The sequence below is a fragment of the Bombus flavifrons genome, chromosome 8 (genome assembly GCF_040668555.2).
Source record: "Bombus flavifrons isolate JBK064 chromosome 8, iyBomFlav1_principal, whole genome shotgun sequence".
NCBI lineage: Eukaryota > Metazoa > Arthropoda > Insecta > Hymenoptera > Apidae > Bombus > Bombus flavifrons.
In genome coordinates, this window is record NC_138449.1 from 5,447,982 (window position 1) to 5,467,038 (window position 19,057).

General features: G+C 35.0%; 2 protein-coding genes across 4 annotated transcripts in view; both read right to left on the reverse strand.

The window, feature by feature from the left end:
• Positions 1-1,259: 1,259 nt before the first annotated feature.
• On the reverse strand, positions 1,260-11,179 carry LOC138182619 (uncharacterized). The gene is made up of 13 exons (XM_069118653.1): positions 11,057-11,179; positions 10,457-10,552; positions 8,938-9,059; positions 8,641-8,867; positions 8,008-8,146; positions 7,760-7,917; positions 7,238-7,294; positions 4,572-4,675; positions 3,601-3,722; positions 3,039-3,265; positions 2,463-2,601; positions 2,228-2,379; positions 1,260-1,398 (listed from the first exon to the last, which is right to left on the reverse strand). The coding sequence occupies exons 2-13, from the start codon at positions 10,525-10,527 to the stop codon at positions 1,297-1,299; spliced, it is 1,620 nt and encodes a 539-aa protein (XP_068974754.1). The 5' UTR covers positions 10,528-10,552; positions 11,057-11,179; the 3' UTR covers positions 1,260-1,296.
• Positions 11,180-12,889: 1,710 nt separating this feature from the next.
• Positions 12,890-19,057, reverse strand: part of LOC138182494 (uncharacterized) — a 57,512-nt gene continuing 51,344 nt past the window's right edge. For 2 of the 3 annotated variants that reach the window (XM_069118402.1, XM_069118404.1), the window contains exons 2-8: positions 18,012-18,197; positions 17,563-17,710; positions 17,108-17,384; positions 16,550-16,793; positions 15,882-16,019; positions 15,477-15,764; positions 12,890-14,987 (exon numbers count right to left, since the gene is read on the reverse strand). In XM_069118402.1, the coding sequence (XP_068974503.1) occupies positions 14,605-14,987; positions 15,477-15,764; positions 15,882-16,019; positions 16,550-16,793; positions 17,108-17,384; positions 17,563-17,710; positions 18,012-18,197 (1,664 nt within the window). In that variant the 3' untranslated portion in view covers positions 12,890-14,604. Of the gene's footprint in view, positions 15,057-15,476; positions 15,765-15,881; positions 16,020-16,549; positions 16,794-17,107; positions 17,385-17,562; positions 17,711-18,011; positions 18,198-19,057 lie in introns of all 3 variants that reach the window. The other variant, XM_069118401.1, reaches the window with a different exon arrangement.

Sequence of the window (19,057 nt, forward strand, 5' to 3'; positions counted from 1 at the left end):
ATGACCTATCCAAACCTCTTCCTCTTCTTCTTCCTCTTCTTCCTCCTCTTCTTCTTCATCATCGTCTTCGTCTTCAGACCCAAGAGATTTTCTCTTGTTTATTACAGGAACAATACCGTCTGCGTACAGAAGATCCTGGACCTCGTAAAGACTCTTCTCGATACTTGGACTTTTGTACAATAGGTTTCTCAATTCCGGTATATCGAGGTCTTGCACGTGAAGCAAATTCTGCTCGATATTTAAGAGACTCTCTTCTATCTGTACAAGACACTGTTCGATATCACAAGCTGGTTCGGAGCTTGGATCGCTTTTCGCGCCAGAATGACTAGTTTTAGTAGATTCATTATCACACATCTGTCCAATATTCGCTGATTTCTGCTTCTGATCTTCCAACACGCGATTCTTAGAGCTTAAATGTTCTCTCCAGGATTCGATCGGCCAGCAAGCCGTCTGTAACAATTCCCTCGGCTGCGTTTGACTATCATAAAACACTCTATAGTTACTGTGACTATTGGCTACCTCATAGTTGGTCTGCTGTCTAATGTCCCAACCTAACTGATCACTTTCAGTGTTTTCTCTGAAACTTCGTTCTCTGTTCTCCGACGACACACTATGATCACCATGACTGTTGGCTACTGAATAATTGGTCACTTCTTCTCGATTAGCATCCAGGTAATTCTTAACGGTCAATTCCGAATATAACTCGCTATACCTAGTGTGACTGCTAGATTCTTTGTAAGCGTTTTCGTGACTGTTTGCCATTGGATAGGTCGTACTTAGATCGAAATCTTCTCGAGGCCTTCTCGAAACTACTCTTGTCTTGCTGTAAATGGAAGAGTCCTCTTTACCGTGACTATCAGCGTCATCGTTCTCGTCGTCTACTTCTATTGCTCCTTCTGGGTAGGGAATTTCTTGCGTTTCATCAGGCACGATACCAGACTCTAAACAGGAATCATCCATGAGTATGTAACCATCCAAGACATTTTCATCCAAATCGATCCAATTCCTTGAATGATCTTCACCCCATTTTTGTCTACTTTCTGCTTCATTCTGTTCGCTTGTCTGTCTTCGTCGTTCGCATATCGTAGGATCGTGTACATGTATTTGCACCGGGCAGAGGACGTCGGTTCTCCTCTCGACGTCGCAAGTGGATGGCGGTGTGGTCGCAATCAGTGGTGCGACCTCGTCTAAAAGGGCCTCGCGGGATTCACGGTACCTGTAACCGGGACACGGAGTGTTCACTGGAGAGTGTGAGAGGAGATTGACGTAACCACCGGCGCCTCTGCCTATGAGCGATCAGGTGATCGTTGTTGCATCTCGATTGTGACCCATCGCGGAGTCCTGGCTTTCGTTCAGCGCTTCGTTGCTCAATCTTGTACGGTTAAGGGTGGATATAACCTTAATAAATAAACAAAATATGTTAAATTTACTGTAAAAAGGTAGAACTATTTATAGAATAACGGAAAAGTTGAAATAGTGAATATAATATTTCTATAAAATAAGACAAAAATCCAAGATAAAAAGCTGTGTTGGAAAATTCGTTTTTGAGAAAAATGCATTTGAGAATCATTCAAGTATACGTGTACTTAAGTGATAACTGATTTTACAAAATTCACTAACTTATTTTATATTACCTACGTGACTAACTTAGTTAATATCAATATTTACATATTAATTCGCTCTTAAGAATTTAAGAATGAATACGATGAATCTAATAAGTGACAGTAATAATAGATGTAGACTAAACCGAGTTCAGTTTATTATTTTAATCAAAATGTGATTTAATATGTTGTACATTACTATATCGCGTTATATCGCATATTTAATAAAAACTGATAGTTAATATCAGGAGTCAGTAGCACTTGTGGTACTGATAATAAATAAACTACGATATTGTGTCACCTACAAAAGTATGTCTAGACTATCGCATTCTACTATTTACTTGCAAGTAGAATACAATATGATTTTCTTGAAATTTTTCAATGCAAAAGCTTTCAATGCAATTTTCTTATTCTTAATTTTTATCTTAGTTTGAGCCATAAAATCTCCTTCACTGCACTTGTATCATACTTTATGGCACATCAATTATTTGAAATTACTAATATCATTATGATGTTAATTAATAATATAATAATAATTTTAATTAATAATATAATAATTATGTTAATCAATAATATAATAATTTAACATATTTAAAATAATTATTGCGATAATTATTTTTACCTACCTTTGGATGAGTGACTTTAACATCGCGAAATTCTTCGGTGAATGTCAGAATGTACACGCAGAATGCTGCAGCGCACAACCATTCAGTGATAGTGCTAGCCACGTGCAATTCCCATCCGCCATCTTCCTTGTACCACTTCCGAGGATTCGTACCTGGAAACGAAAATACAGATGCATCGTTTTAATATGTAAAAGAAGAACGTGTTGAACGAAGGGGGAAACACAACCAAACTAACCCTTATAGGCCAAGCGTGCCAGCACGCCAGTGATGAGAGTTACGACGAAACAAACGGTGCAAAAGGTGGACAGTGCCGCCCGAAGATGAGCCAGTTTCAACGAACATCCGAGCGGATGCAGGTAGAACGAACACACGGCCTGGGAACAAAACGCATGAAAAATGAGAAAGAGCCAGACAACGAAAGACAATGTAATGTTGTGAATAAATCAGCTTTCTAGGAAATTACGCAAGCCACGTATCAGACTTCATTTAGTACGATCCAATTAGGTGACATTAGTGTTTTATCCACGATCTTTCAGCTAGTTTTAATTTTTGTATTTTTATCAAGACGAGTGGCAGTTGTTGGATTCTTTTCGAGAGGAAAACGAAAAATTTCGAAAGCCACGTTTCATTGAACTATGTGGAATGAGAGCTCATGGGTATTAAATTTTGTAGAATAAAGATTGGAGAATAATTTGAGAGAAGAACTGTCGATTTTGTTTTATTATAGTTAGGTAAAATAGTTAATTCGTGGATCTGTATCTATACATTTTGCGATTGCAATTTCTTATTGAAATAAAATTTTTTAAAGTACCTGTGTCCAAAAGTATGCAGTTCCACCGCCAAAACATAGAAGAGCGCCAATAAAGTGTACCACTATGACAGATGTTTCTTGAAAGTTTGCGACCACCGAGAGGCCAAACGTCGATATTAGGCCAAAAATCAAGGCCCAATGATTCCATTTCGGTAGAGAATGTTGCAACCTAAACGTACTTGAACATTCTTTCACTTGAGAGTATCTTATGTAGACGAGGAACGACACTGAAACGATTCAATACAACAATACAATAATACAAATACAGAGACAATAATACAAATAACACATATATCTATCAGTTATTTTTACATCAAACAATTTTCATCGATTCTGAGACACTCGTTGTTTGCACAGGTTTAGATATCTCTTTTAAAATTTACGAGTCCAAGTTTAACGACGATCGCCTCCGAAAACAAATGCTATTTTTGCTCCGCTAAACTCTCGCTTATTCCCAGTGAACGAGAATCGAGGTCAGTGTACCGTGTGCGAGGTATCAATCGATTTTCTTCCTCCGAGTGTATCGAAGATTTAAATACATTTGTTGATGTTGGACACTCACTGAGCATCGCGATCATGTTGATAAACTGAGCGAATATGCAGCTTTCCGGTGCATAGGTAGCTGCATCCGAGATGTAAGGAAACTCGGCTTCCACATGACCCAATAGAACTGCTATTATGTAACTGCAAAATACAAATAAATCCATACTTTTTTATCGGAATATTTATTTACAAATTTTTTACTGAAAACTTTGTGGAAAATAAAGAAATCATAACATATTCCATTGCACTTAAGGATTAGATATAGCAAAACAGAAGACATAATAAATATTAATTACAAATATAAGAGGTTATCTGCATATTCAACAAGATGCAAAACAGTAAGTAACCGTATGTCGTCCCAGCATATGTTAATGTAATATTATATCTGCTTACGTTAAAAGATTAAAACACAGCATATTAATTACTATCTTGGTTTACTAAATATGTCATTTTATGAATTGTTTAACGTCTATGTAGTCACGTGTTAATCGGAATATATTTGTAATATACAATAATAAGGATCGAATATTATCTTCATGTTTATTTATATGTGTTTCAGAATCTGCAAACTAGTATTCGCAGTGTACTATGCAGATCTGCGTAATTTGCAAAACAAATTTCCGACGGAGAATGTTTTATGCTTTGTACTTTGCATTCAATCACACATGGTGCGTCGAAAATAAAAAAAAGAAACTCTCGAACGCTGAATTTAAATTAAGCAAAACCGACTGCACACAGGCAGAATTCTTTTGTCTACAAAGTTCAAAATAACTAAAAATAGAACGAACACTATGGATTATTTTTTGGTAAAGAAAAACAATATCTCCAATCAAAATTAAAGAAAACTAACTGCATATAAACAAAATTTGTTTATCTACAAAATCTAACGAAACAAATAAAAATAAAATAACCACTATGGATTATTTTGAATAAAGAAGAAAATACCAGTTTAACAACTCTTTCATAATATCGAGCAATAATTTTGCTTACGTCAAAATAAAGACAGAAGGCAACGAAATGAACAGGATAATCGGAAGATAATGGAGGTTGACCAGGAAGTCCTCCTTGTCCATGTTTCCTGTGTGCGTTTGTGGTTATTGTCGGCTTTCCCGCCGGAACCAATGACGTCAGATGATGACGCCCACGGAAGACGCCGCTATCGTGGAGACACACGCGTCGTTGCACGCGTCCACAAGGTACGAGCACTCATGCTCGTCTGTTCCAAGAGGCTGGACCTCTTATTCACTTCCTTCCCACGGGAATCAGTCGCTAGAATGCATGTAGCTGCGACCGTACTGCAATTCGATTGCCATTAACGTTCTTCTTCGACGTACCTTTGATTAAAAAATAACAATATGTCACGTGGCGACCTAACATAAAACGTGCTCGTATTGTTTTCAATGTCGTTGTTTTCGTGAATTCTAGTTATATTTTGATCTAGAATGTTTCAAATATGTGAATTCTGTCGAGTTGTATATACTACACATATATGCATATTGTCAGTGGTAAATATTTGCAACTCTATTTAAAGCACGTAAGGAGTCAGTGCCAGTCACTTCATGACTATATTTAACTGCTACAATAATATATCATAGTACTATGATAATGCTATAGTAAAATACTATAATAAATTACATTATACTGTATATTACACTACATGCGTACGATTGAAAGTAGATCACAAGCTGCGCGCCAGAAATATCGTACACGGTGTCTTACCAGAAAAACTACAGCAAGTGTCCGTGGCACACGTCGCGGTCGCCGCAAGTATTCGCCGACAATAGAGAATGACACAACTCGAAACGCCTGCACGAGGTGCCGTTCTCGACGTGTGCGTTCTCACGCGGGCGTTGTCTAGGGACAGAGGAAAGGGAACCCTTGCAACGAAGCAATTGGAAATCTTACGTAGCAACGACGCTCAAAAACAGTCGACTCTTCCAACTCATATGGACATGAAAAAAATTGCTAGTACCTTTGACGTTTTCGTTGTCTCTTGAACACCAACGTTTCTTCCACAAACTGTCTCGTCGTACTGAAACTAGAAACTCTTTCGAAGGGGCTGCACACGGTTGAAGGTCTTCTTATCCAATAGCACCCAACAACACCTAACACTCTTTATACTATGTCGTTGACGATGTACGAAGAGCGAAGTACGATATTCCACTTGGTTTGCTTTTCTTTCGGTTCTCTCGTAGTTACGCGATTTTCGAGCTTTTGTTTGAGAGGCCAGGGTGAAGAGCGAGCAGAATCACAGAGGTTATGGCCGACTGTGCGCGATCGATGTTGTGCTAGCGAGAACGGCGCTCTCAGCAGCTGCGCCACGAGACTGATGCCGCGCCGTCGTCGTTACTGACAGACGTTCTCCAAGAAACGTTTGTCCTAATACTACCCGCGAACGTGTTGCGATAGTACGTACATACATGTAGACGTAACGCTTATCAATACCGTTAAATAATCACCTTTTCGCTTTACGATCGTCCGGATGAATTTCTTCTAACGAATTTATGACTCTGCAAATTCTTTCTACTTTTCTACGAACTCGTTGAGCCGCAAATATTCGCATTGAAACCGAATACGTATATCGAGGCGGGATTCCTCGAACACGTTCCTCGAGCGTGATCGGACGGCAGGCTTCGTTCTACGATTAAAATCGATTCGAAGCAAACCACACGATATTTTTCGATAAAAATTTCATTCATATTACAAATTAAATTCGAGAAGCGATGGATTGGAAATCTATATTTTCATTGATTCGTTGAACGAGGAGTTTTTAATTTGGTTAGGAAGTCGCAGATATCGACTGACAATTGACAACGTGATGAGTGCCAGTCGACATACAAATTTGGTTGCGGTAATACTTCAGGGCAAGATTCGTGCAAAATTTCCGCATTATTCGAAGTAACTTTGATCGAGTGAATAGAGAGAAAGATAAATCACGTTCTTCCACGGAGAGCAATTTGTAGTACGAACGTTCAAACAGCAAATTTCGCTTTAATGCTGGTAGATGATGACCTTTACCGTGTTTGCGGGTTTCAAAGTTGATTCGCGCCCTCTTCTGTGGAGACATTTGAATATTTGTTCGATCAACTTCATCGGGGATTACTATTTCACGTGATGGGTTTTATCGACCGCAAAAACAACGAAACGTCGGTATCTATCAGTAATTGAGGTGTGAATCGAGATAACGCGATCAGCTGCAGTGATAATCGAGCAAACTGTTGAATGAAAACAAAAAGAAATGGAAGATACTCACACGAATAATTTAAAGAATTTTGTAAACATTAAACGTGGTGTTAACCCTCTATAATCAGATTTCTTTTTTCGATTTATAAAAGAAAAATATGATATGTGATATAATTACACAAAAATATACAAATTAAAGTATTTAATGTTTAAAGAGTGAAAAAAAAATCATATTCAGATTTCTCTCCTTTAGTTGTGTTGATAAAAATATGAATTTACATAAACATGTTCTAGTAATAAGCAGAAAATAAAATTTCCAAAATTTATATAACTTCCAAGTTATATGGTGTTATAGAGGGTTGAATCAAAGAAGCAATTAAAAGTAATGTTACTAGAAATTATCTTCAAATGCATACGTTAGAAGGAAGATAATTTAATGCTTGAATATTCGAGGAGTTTTAAGATTCTTGAACTTGTGGATTTAGCTTGTGTGGCAATTTCAAATCTTGATCCTTGTCTAGATATATCAACTGAAAACAAAAGATTTGGAAGTCATTGCGATATTATTGTAACGCTGTTTTGATTGAACTCTGCTCCGATAAGATTAATTGAATCATGATTATGGTATAACTATGTTTGGGAACTTTGAACACGAAGAAGAAGCACGGCATTGTAAATTATGATTCAACGTGCAATATTAATCGCTTGTATCTATCGTGTGATAAATACTTGTATTTACAATGGCTCGCGAAAATATTCGAACACTTATCACGGAGAACTTATTAAAATTTTATTAGCACTATAATGAAACAAGTATCGCGAGGTATTTATTGTAAGTATACATTTTTCAGAGATCATGGAAGTATTGGAACAATTAACTATTCGCTATATTAACAGGCTATAATATTTAATAAGATCATTTTTAGTACAAATACTAATTTTTTTGGTTTCGCGAGCCACAGTGTATTAAATATAATGTTATAAGAAAAAAGTACCGTAACCACAGGATCCTCGAAATTGATTAATCGAAATTCTGGCACGAACGTTAGCAGGAAAACGCAATAAACAATCGCTAGAACCCACTCGGAAATGGCACTAGCGACATGCCAGGCCCAGCCACCGTCGGTTGGCAGCCATTTCTTGTAATCATCGCCTGCAATTCACAGAAACCTCATTATCACATATTATTGTCTGCCCGCTTATTATCATATCTCAAATAAGGCAAGTGGAGAAACAATTTCACCTTGAAATTCTAGCATTGAAATGTAGCCAGGTAGGATCGTGGTAATTGTCAAAATTAGCGTCAACACCGAAAGTGCTGCACGGATGTATACTACAATTCTGCCATTCACTGCTGGTACCATTTTGTGACTTAAATATGTCTGAAAGCATTATATATGTAACAAATATGTATTATCTTTTTTCTTGTGTACGAAATTTAAGGAAATAGTTTATTTTAGATCTTCGAGAAGGTCCACCTTCTCAACATTTTTTAAATTAAAGAATATAGTCTTATGAATACACGTGTACAACTCTTTGTTTGAGGTTCTAAAGATAACGATGTTATAGTTCTTCGACGGCACACGAAAAGATATTCAAATGCATTTTTCTTAAATCTATATTTTTTGAAACCCTACTTAACTGATTAACGTAAAATTTTGTGTGCATCTTCCTTGAAAAATTGTTTTTTCCTATTTTTATGAGAAAGAAGCGGATAGTCATATTTCAAAACTATTTTGTTTCATTATGCCATGTTACGCAGGAGTAAATTTCCAGAATATAGCTGGGTGAAACAAGTGATACGTACTATTGCTGGCAATAAAAACTCCCTTTCTAAATTTATTTCTCTTATCCATTTATCAGGAATCCACCGTACCTGCAGGCAAAAGTAAATGGTTCCAGCCGTGAAACAAGTCATTGCTCCGATCATATGAGCCGCGACAACACGGGCTTCTTGAAAATTCGCCAGAATATCGAGTCCAAAGCAACCTAGAACGCCGCACCATGCCGTCACAACAACGATTTTCTTGCTAACGAGATCGTTGCCCCTTTCGAATTGCCATTGGGAAACTTGTCGATGTCTAATGTATACGCAACAGGCGACTAAAATACATGTGCAGTGTTATTAACCGCGGTAGATATACGTTTAAACGTAAAACTAGTTGATATTTACGGAGTAATGCAGCTATATTAAGGAATTGGGCAAATATACACGATTCCGGAGACAAGGTGCCTGTTTCCGATATGTACGGAAATCCTGGTACTACGTGGTCCCATTGCACCGACATAGTGTATCTGAAATGCAATTGCTTTGAAAATGGATGCTCGTATATTACATGTAGAGTGTTGATTTAGAAAAGGGGATTAGTTAAACTTTGATTATAGTTCATTTATTACGTAAATTGTAGATATAAATTATAGATGTAGCCTTTAGGTGTATCGATAACGTGATTCCAAGTAATGCTCCAAGAAAATAATATTGAATAATTTAGATTCAGAAATGTAATAAGTAAGAAAATGCAATGTAAGAAGTTTTTTTTTAAATAATACAGTGACCTGCAAAAATCTTCGTACATTTTACACAAAGATCAATTTTGTTAAAATAAAATTAGAAAATTTCATACTGAAGTTAGTGCATTTTCTGCCAAGATGACTAAGAACTGGTTAAGAAATAAATATATTACATATGCTTGCTTTAAATTAGAATGACTTTGTCATAAGATCTACGACAACTTCTGCGGAAAACTATATATGCTCAACTGAAATGAAACAAATTTTCTTCTCTAACTTGAACAACTTAATAATTAATAATCAGTTATGGCCAAATACTAATAGAAAAATATAATCACGTTTGAAAGTTAAATTCAGTAATAAATCACGATAAGTTTAAGTTTCGCTAGAATTTTTCCCTAATGAAAGAAGCACTTTCAACAAGTATGCTGGCTTTCGATGTTGCAAATCCATTCAATGGCACATTGACGATTGAATGTGGCTTTATTTACAGAACAATGATCCCTGCGAAGTGTACACAGTGGAACATAATGAATCAAACTAATCGCGATTTACATCATGCTGTCAGATACAGAATGCACGGCTGTCGTTGTTTCTGATACCATGGCCTTGATCGACCGCAAAACTAGTTAGTGAGCATTAGTTTTACTCGTTCTGATTACGGCTTTATTTTTGCTATGAATTGGCAATCATTGTGTTAATGTGAATCCATATTTCTAATCACCGAACCTTGTCCTGTTGCATCCTTTGAGTCATTTTCGTTCGAATCGTCTTTTTCCATTGCCGAGAAATTCCTCAAATTTGAAGAAAATATTGAAAAATCGTTATTGGAATATTATGATACGGCTTTTGGTTTCAATTCTATGCCAAAAATTTCCTTAAAATATCGTAAGTGATTTCCTTAACGGAAACTAAAGTAAAATTGGAATACAGAAAATTGAACCACAGCAACAGATATAAACTATGAGATTAAAAATAAGCAACATTTTTGTAAGAAAATATTGTACTGGTGATGTGTAATTTTTGACAATTAATTTAATCATAATAAAAATTTGATTATAGTAAAATTGTAATAAGAATTGAAAGTAAAGTTTAATGCAATTGAAGATGAAGGAAATATGATCATTTAACCAAGAATTCAGTTTTCTCCGTTGAAGCTCATTTTTTCTTGGTAGACTTACGTAATTAGAAACGTTACCGGAATCAGGATAAAGAGACTTAGTGGAAGAACGTGCAACTTTCCGTAGGACATCCTCGCACTCGTTCGTTCCGAAGCGCTGAAAAATATCGTCTCTTTTACCAAACTGTACTATCACATTTCAGATACGTTTGAATTTCATAAACAAATATAGTTTCACCGTCTAATATACCAATAACGGCACAATTAGATCACTTAGTAAATGAAGTGCAAATGAAGGATCAAAATCTTAATTATGATTCACTAATCGGAATAAAAATCTTAAATTAAGATGCATAGTACAGTAAGATTTTTGTGATACAATATATGTTACTTCAATTTTAAAGTTTAAGTTTGTTTAAAGCATTTATTGCATGCCACCGAAAAATTTTCATTTCACCAATTTATAATTGAAATTGAAGATAAGAGGCTTTAAAGGTAATTTAAAATAATGACTAAATATTACGATAAAGAAATGCTAGTTAGAATGCCATCATTTTCGAATTAGTTGCCTGGTGGAAAAGTAAAATGAAAAGTAAAATTTTGCTCATTCCAAGTAAATCGCAGTTAGATGTATCTTTTCCACAGAAGTGTAATTCCTTACCTTGACGATATAATTGGGTTTCTGGGATTATTTTTTACTAGATGAGATAGCTGCAGCTACGCCAAGGGGGTACCTTCATGGGACGCCTTGGAGCGACTGCTCATCAGCGCTGTTAGCGTACCTCTTGTTCTACGCAACCTGGCCATCACCGATTAACGCACACGATTACATTGCATAGCAATTAACGCACCGTCTGATTCCATTCTCGATCAAGTCTGTCTCATTTTCATACAAATCGATTTCCTTCTCGAGGACAGTCACTTGAAATTTCCTAAATTGTAACAAGTATAACAAATTCTCCAATCTCTAAGTTACAAACTCATCTAATTTTAGTTCAAATATAAGTATATTCTATATTCAACATAATTCTATGAACATACTCTATATTGAATTGATTTGTCTTGATTCTATATTAAGAAACTGGAACTCAAATTTGCTTAATTCATTAATTTATTTAATTCATTATTTTGTTTCATGGGTTCTTTTTTCTGGAAGTTCTTTAATATTAATACTTTAATACCGTAATTACTTTAATCCTGTCGAAAGCATCATCAATACTGTCACCAAAACTATATTGCCAACTGTATAATTTCCATATTTCATTCGACTGGCGTAATTTTAGAGATCCGAATCTCAAAGCGTGCCTCTGAAGATAGATAATGATGCAGAGGTAATTAGATAAAAAGAAGAATTTTTTTTAAATATGATTTGTAGGTTTGTTAGTCAACGAAATTTACGTTTAGCATGGCCAGAGCGTGACTAAAGAAAATTAAAATTTATCGATAAAGCGTTGCTGGTACACGCTGAGTCGCGTTCGATAATTCTCGCATGCCAATGCACGTAACAAATGTTCAACTGTCGGCTACCAAGAATTCGTAATTAACGCCGCATTATCGGCCTTACGTACACCGATGTCGTAATGGAACATTTGGGAATACTGTTCCAATTGCATAATTGATTTCCTTCCACACAGCTCTCTAGTCGTAATTGGAAAGAAATTCCTCCATGATTTCTTCTCGTTGAATAAATGAAATGCTTTTATTTCTTCCTAAATGAACGTTCTATTTTTTAAGCTACTTAACCGGAAAAAATTATTCTTTAATAATTGATTATATGTTTAAAAGTTTGAAGAATAAGGAAGATACATTTCGTATCTCGAGGAAAATTGCAAGTCAAACTATATATAATGTTATCTCAGCTTTAAGAAGTTAATTGCAGAGAGACATGTATGCATAAAGTAGGTTAACGAAGGAAAATATTGACAGAATCGCTTTACGTGCGCACTATATTTTTTAATTTTTTGTTACTTTGAGTATTTCACTGTTTTCGCATTTATTGTTACTTTTATGTTGGGAATAAATTCCTAATAAAGAAAGGCAAAAACAACGGGGTACTTGATAAAATCATGTTTCTGTATTAACAACGTTACAATATTACAATATAGGCAGTTTATTCGGTGTTGTTTCTTTTGCTGCAGCGTGTAATAAACAGTAATTCATAAATTATTGTTCTTTGCGTCGCTTATACAACACGTTAGACTAGTAGCCTTGCGTTATCTTCGTGATAACAATAATATGATAAACGTAACTTAAACGCGACATCACGTAGGCAGGTGTCGAGTCATTAAAATAATGTTTCATTAAAAATACTCTCCGGATGGTTCTCATTATTATATTAGATATTCATCAGGCTATTTGTTTAATGATATTTTTAACTCATTAAGGATCAAGCAATGAAATAATATGTGAAAATTGCAAAACGTGGTATATATAGGAATTAATTAAAATAATATTAAAATATATAAAATTATTATAAAATTAAAATATAATTAAAATAATTAATTAAAATAGGATATAGGAATTAATTATACAAATTACAGAAAAAATTTGTAATGCATACAAAATTTACATAATTTAAAAAATATGCAGTTTACTATTGTACTATGAAAACTTTAGAATCTAAGTAGAGGAAGAAACAAAGATGAAACAAATATTTAAAACTTTCTTGAAATAGAATATACTGACGTGAATTGACTGAAAAAAGTTGCAAATGGAATGTTGTATCAACGCAACGTTGATCCTTAATGAATTAATTTGATGGGTTCTTTAAATAAAATTATAGTGTTTTTCGCTCGATCGCATAAGGTATTAGAATTGTAATACCAGTTTGGTTTCTCTGTACAAATCCTTGATATACTGTTGGCTTCAAATTGTCCTTAATCGACTATTTCGGGGCTCCCTAACTGTAATCTACGTTATAATACCACACGCATGTGCATACGCTTATTATCACGTATATAAGTATGTATATATATGTACATAACATACGTATGTATGGTTCTAATATAAATAGTTTGATAAATAAATAGTGTTGTTATCTCTTTGCGTTTGTACCGATCGCGGTTCGCTCGATCACAGAAAGAGAAACGCTGCACGTATGAATATTCTCTTAAAATGCCTCGAACGATACAACGGTACAACCATAAACTCTTGTACCTGGCTACATATTTATTCGTATCGTTATATTATACCATTCATCGCTGCATACGAATTTTGTTTTGGACTAGTTTCAATATCTTTAGCTAGCATTGCCTACGTGCAAGCAGATTCCTTCGAAAAAGACTCTGGGTCGCAACATCGACATGAATCGAACGATCTTGTGTTTAACAGAATTATTCAAAATTTTAGTTTCAATTTTTCAACCTCTTTTAAATAGAAAACCTTAATTTTCTATGATTCACAATTTCTAAAATAAAAATTACATTAAAGTAAAGAAACTTGAGCTGTTTGTTTGAATGTGTCCTGTCTTTCCTTTTTGTTAAATTGACGAAAGATCGTTCGATTCGCACATTTACGCGTGGCAGTGAACTAATACGAAGCTTAAACAAAGACGTCGACGGGAGTCAAGGTTATTTCCATGTGGACGGAACGTTTCCGTGGTTCCTCTCGTCGAAAGCCGACGTTATTGTCCTTAATTGCACCGCGAATTAAGTGACCCTTACTGGAATTTCCTACAGCTCCGTAGGGACGTTTAACGCAGATTAACGTGTTTCGTTCGCAAAAGTATCGCTAATATGATCTCTAACAGTATCTTAAATCAAAGAGGAACAAACGAGACAGACGATCGAAGGCAGCGCGATGACGAGAAATGTCGGCCTCTTGGATAATTCCCCTCATCTTTTTTTAACTTTTTTAACTTTATTCGTGATTTTGATTCTCGAGCCTCCATTCACATCGCATAACAATAATTATGTAATAATATCTATCCTTTTTTTTGTATTATTGCAATTAATGAATTATTCTAAAATTCAATTTGTATAAAATTCGTAAAATACTAATTTTCAGTGTTTGCAATTCCAATTCTCATTCACTTATGCAAGTAAATCAAAATTTCTTTTACGTAATTAAAACAGTATATATAAAAAAATTACATTACAAACTTAAAAAAAGCAATTTAAGTATCCATTTACATCGAAACAGTAAACGTAAAATTTCATTCAGAAGCATCCTCAGTGAGTATTAACAGCTTCTTGGATTCTGGTGATCGAGTTACGTGCTTGCCTCGTCAATCACTGTGATCACCCTATTAGCAGGAGGCACATTCGTCACGTGCCACTTGGGCTTGGGATCGGTCTCTTCGTTAGTCGGTTGAGGCCCTGGGGATCGATCCAAATTCGATTGACCACCCTTTGAACGAGCCAAAGACCACCTTCGGCCTCGACGATCCGTGATAATCGGCATTTCAGCTATCAGATTGTTCTCGAATTCTGACAGCATTAGATAATTCTCGACCTTATTGCACGAAGTTATACAGTCTCCGATGTAATCAAGGTCCTCGAGCATGTTGTCAGGAAGATCCATGTCCGCAATTCCCTCCTCGGAGATACATGTCAATTCTGGCTTCTCCGGGGCAAGGCCGTCGATCAATTCGCCTGCAATGAGATTCCATCGTTTGCTATCTCGGTTTGATTTTTTCTTTGATGTTCTAGAGTTGATTGACCCTTGAGATATAATATAAAAATTCGAGGTTTTAGAATCGTAACCCTCAGTTGGATTATATGTGATCACAACAATATGGATTATATTTGAGTTGGGTTATTTCATTTTAGGATATTCAATGTTAATTTATATCTTATATCCTTAAATATTTGATTTTAGTGTTCAATGTACTTAAATTTTACGTGTATTTTTTTTATTCGAAGAAGAGATCCTATGACGGATACAAATGTGAGGAATAAATGAGGGAAACACCAGGCTAACCCTACGTTAGCCTAAACTCTTGTGGTTTGCTTACGGCCCGAGGATATGTAAAAGAGATTTAAAGTAGATATTAAAAATTGTATGTCGAAGATTTTAATTATAAAGGCAAAAAAAAGTTAGTCAGAATTAATATAAAAAATAACGTAAGTGAATAAATTTACCTGGATTTGGTGCAATCTCAGTTCCAAGCACAAGAGCAGCCGCAGCAGCTCCTGCAGCAGCCACATGTGGACCATCGTTGTCTGGTTCCTGGCTAAACGACAATTTTCGGCGTTGTGGACAATTATCCGAAACGCAGAGATGCTTGGTTCCGTTAGATCTTATGTGTTTATGCCTCGATAAATTTCTTCTGTGAAGGTTTATGAAGAAGAGAGTGAAACTGCCTACTAGAACACAGGTCGAGCTGAAGTAGTAACCAGCCTTCCCACCGTAGTTAATGTTCATGTATCCTGAAAAATCTCATACTCTTAACATTCTTAATTTTCTTGATCGATGTTATATTGCGTCATTGAAAACATAGTAACATTGAGGACATTCTTCAAACAAATTAAATATTTCACTTTTACCTGAAATTGGAACTCCAATTGCTATTGGTATAGCTTGGGAACATTGCACGAAACCCCACGTTCTTGCGAAATTTCTTGCTCTGACTCTCTCATAGGTGTACATTTTGAGACTGTAGTGGTAACCACCACAGAAGATGCCTGCAAAATTCAGTGTTTCATCTTAATTAAAACCGGAGTTAACTTGAATTTATAATAAAGAAGTGGTAAAATTCGAATTTCGAGGCGAATGTGAGTCGTTAGTGAGTTAATCAAAGTCAAAGTTAAGAAAGGAAGAGTTTTTGAGAATCTTTTTGAACGAAGTCACTGTCATTATTCAACATAGCTTTACATATTTTATTTAATCTTATATGAGCAAAGCTCTATCTGCAATGAAACATTCTTTGTAGAAGAATAAATCAAGAAAAATACATTAATGAAAAAAAAGGAGATGAAATGATAAAAATATTATATATATATATATATATAATAATAATAATAATAATAAATAAATAATAATACATAGTAATAAACTATATATATAGTTTATTATTTAATATTTATTATATAACATATTATATATAGTTATAGATCATTCAAAAGAGTCGAGAACTTAGGAAGGAATTAGATATATATCCTGAAAAGATTTTTTCTGAAGTGTTCACGCACGTTTACAGGCGAGGATACTGTACCGTAAATCCAGGCGAACAGCACATATCCATGATAATTTCCTTGAACGGCAGTGAGGGCCAAAATGCACAATCCGCATACAAATATCGCCGCTTGCGTAAGATACTGACGCGCTATCCTGCATTCGACGCTGTGATGCACGACTAAAAGGCCAAAGGCGACACAGCCGAGGGTCCAAGCCAAACCGAGGTAAGCCTGAAGTAGGATCACCGTGTCACCAAGACCTTCTTCCTCGGCCTGATGTGCCTACAATGAAATAAAATATTTAAACGACCAAATTTAGTTCAAAATATTTTCCCACTCTTGCAGTTATTAGATTGCGGATGTTTATGCAATTTTATATTTTTATAGATACCACCAATAAAATGAAATTTATATAGAAATTTGTTTCTCCTATTGAACAATTGCAACAAGCACTTTACTGTGAATATTTTATAATTCTATTGCATATTATATGCATTATATCAATTTTGCACTTTTAAATATTCCAAACATATAGCACTTAAGTATGCCAAACATATAGCATTTAATTATTTAAAGAAATCTATTACGCATTTTACCAAGTAAAATATCGGGGTGTTGATCCCAAAGGCAGATATTCCAGTGGACACCAGCAATATTCTTACTGTTTTGCTCTTCAGCGTACTGAAGTCGAAGAACGGTGGTCCATCGTCTGTCTTATTTTTATCTTTAATTTTACGTTTTTGATTTTTCAAATGTAAAATGGCTCTACGTTGTGGATGATACAGGGATGCGCTTCGATAAAAGGTACCCAGGATGAAAGTCAAGAAAACGACACCCGTCACTGCCTGAAGTCCTAAGCGCCAACCAATTTTGCTAAAATCGGAATACAGGATTTTTTATAATTTTGCTTTTTTTATTTAGGAAATTCTTTTCTCCTTTTTCATTTTGAATCAAGTATTTTTATGTTACATCACGCTTGACTTAACAAATATCAATGAATATGAATTAGAGCTTTGTGTAATAGCTCAGATAAGAATATCTCTTTTGTTACCTAATCATTCCCTTTATGAAAGCCGACATTACAGCGATACCAAGGCCACTTCCGGATACGATGAAAATCTCAACCAGTTCTCTTCTCCTTTTAAAATATTGCGCCACCATCAGCGTGCTACAGTCCCTCGTTATGCCAACCCCTATACCTGCGTAAAGTAATTAAACACAGTCCATGAACTTGCCATTATCTCGATCCCTCGGTATTTCTTCCCAAAGTAAAGTTTTATCTAAGGAATTATTCAAGGGAATCGTTTGTGTCGAAACTGTTGAGGGTAAAAGTGACGTACGAAAACTTGTAAAAGTCGAGTTACAATTGCTTAAGAAGGAAGATGGATGATGTTTAATCGATGAAGAAGAATCGTTATATTATATAAGTTCTGTCATATTTCTTGTTTCTATGAAAAGAAACAGCAGTAGGGAATTCCTTGTATTTTTACAGTGACTCACCGACAACTGTACCGTAGCTGAAGAACAACTGGTGGAACTGCGAGGCAAAAGAAGTGAAAAGGCAACCGAGTGCTGTAACGAGGCCACCCAAAACCGCGGTGAGTCTTGTACTTTTCCTCCGACAGAACGCTATTGTTACGGGTGAAACTAGTAAAGCCACTCCCGTAGACATTGCTCCCAGCCACCCTATAAGAAGATAAAACTTTCTTAATCGCTTTTTGATCGTTGAACATCGTTGTTTGGTTTATATTGTTCTCAGTAAAAAGACGTTATGTGATATATGTAACACCATGCAAGTTCATTAAATAGCTGTATCTCTATATATGTTCTTCTTTTAGTAACTTTATGGCCGCATAATAGAAATGTTTCGGAGTTTGAAACAGATAAAATAGCTTTACAAAAACTGGGATCTATTATATAAACTTTTCATTTATTACGAGTATGAATTTAAACGCGAATTTTTTAGTATTTTTGATGAAAATAATGCTTTTGTTAGCGATATACATAGTTCTATATTTTTGAGAAATATTTTCTATTTTATTTGGATCAAATTTTACATCAGGCTGAAGTTTTGTTTCTGATTCATAGAATTGAAATAGTTACGTAGTTTTTAAAAGTCTACAATATTTTCTACAAATTAAAATTTCTTAATAATGAAACTTTGAAAATAATGATAAGTTTTTATATTACCGATGGTTCCGGCTTAAATAACGCTTGTTCTTCATTTCGCCTAGCATACTTCTTGCCATTTTATTGTTCTTTCCTTATGCGACGTTTATAGCTTATTATATTTTTCTCATTGCATAATTCTGTTTTTATATTTTAAATGAAGCTATTACTTTTTCAAGCTATATATATGTATATAAAATGATTCTCTTCCATCACTGCACATTAATGGATAGCGTTTGCACCTTTTAGATCCATCCCTTTTTCATATTGATCGACAGATTTTCTTAAAGGAACTGTCTTCCTTTGATTGATGAGAGTGGTTAGTGATTGATATATCAATAAGTAGATATTAATCTGATATTTCACGAAAAACAGCT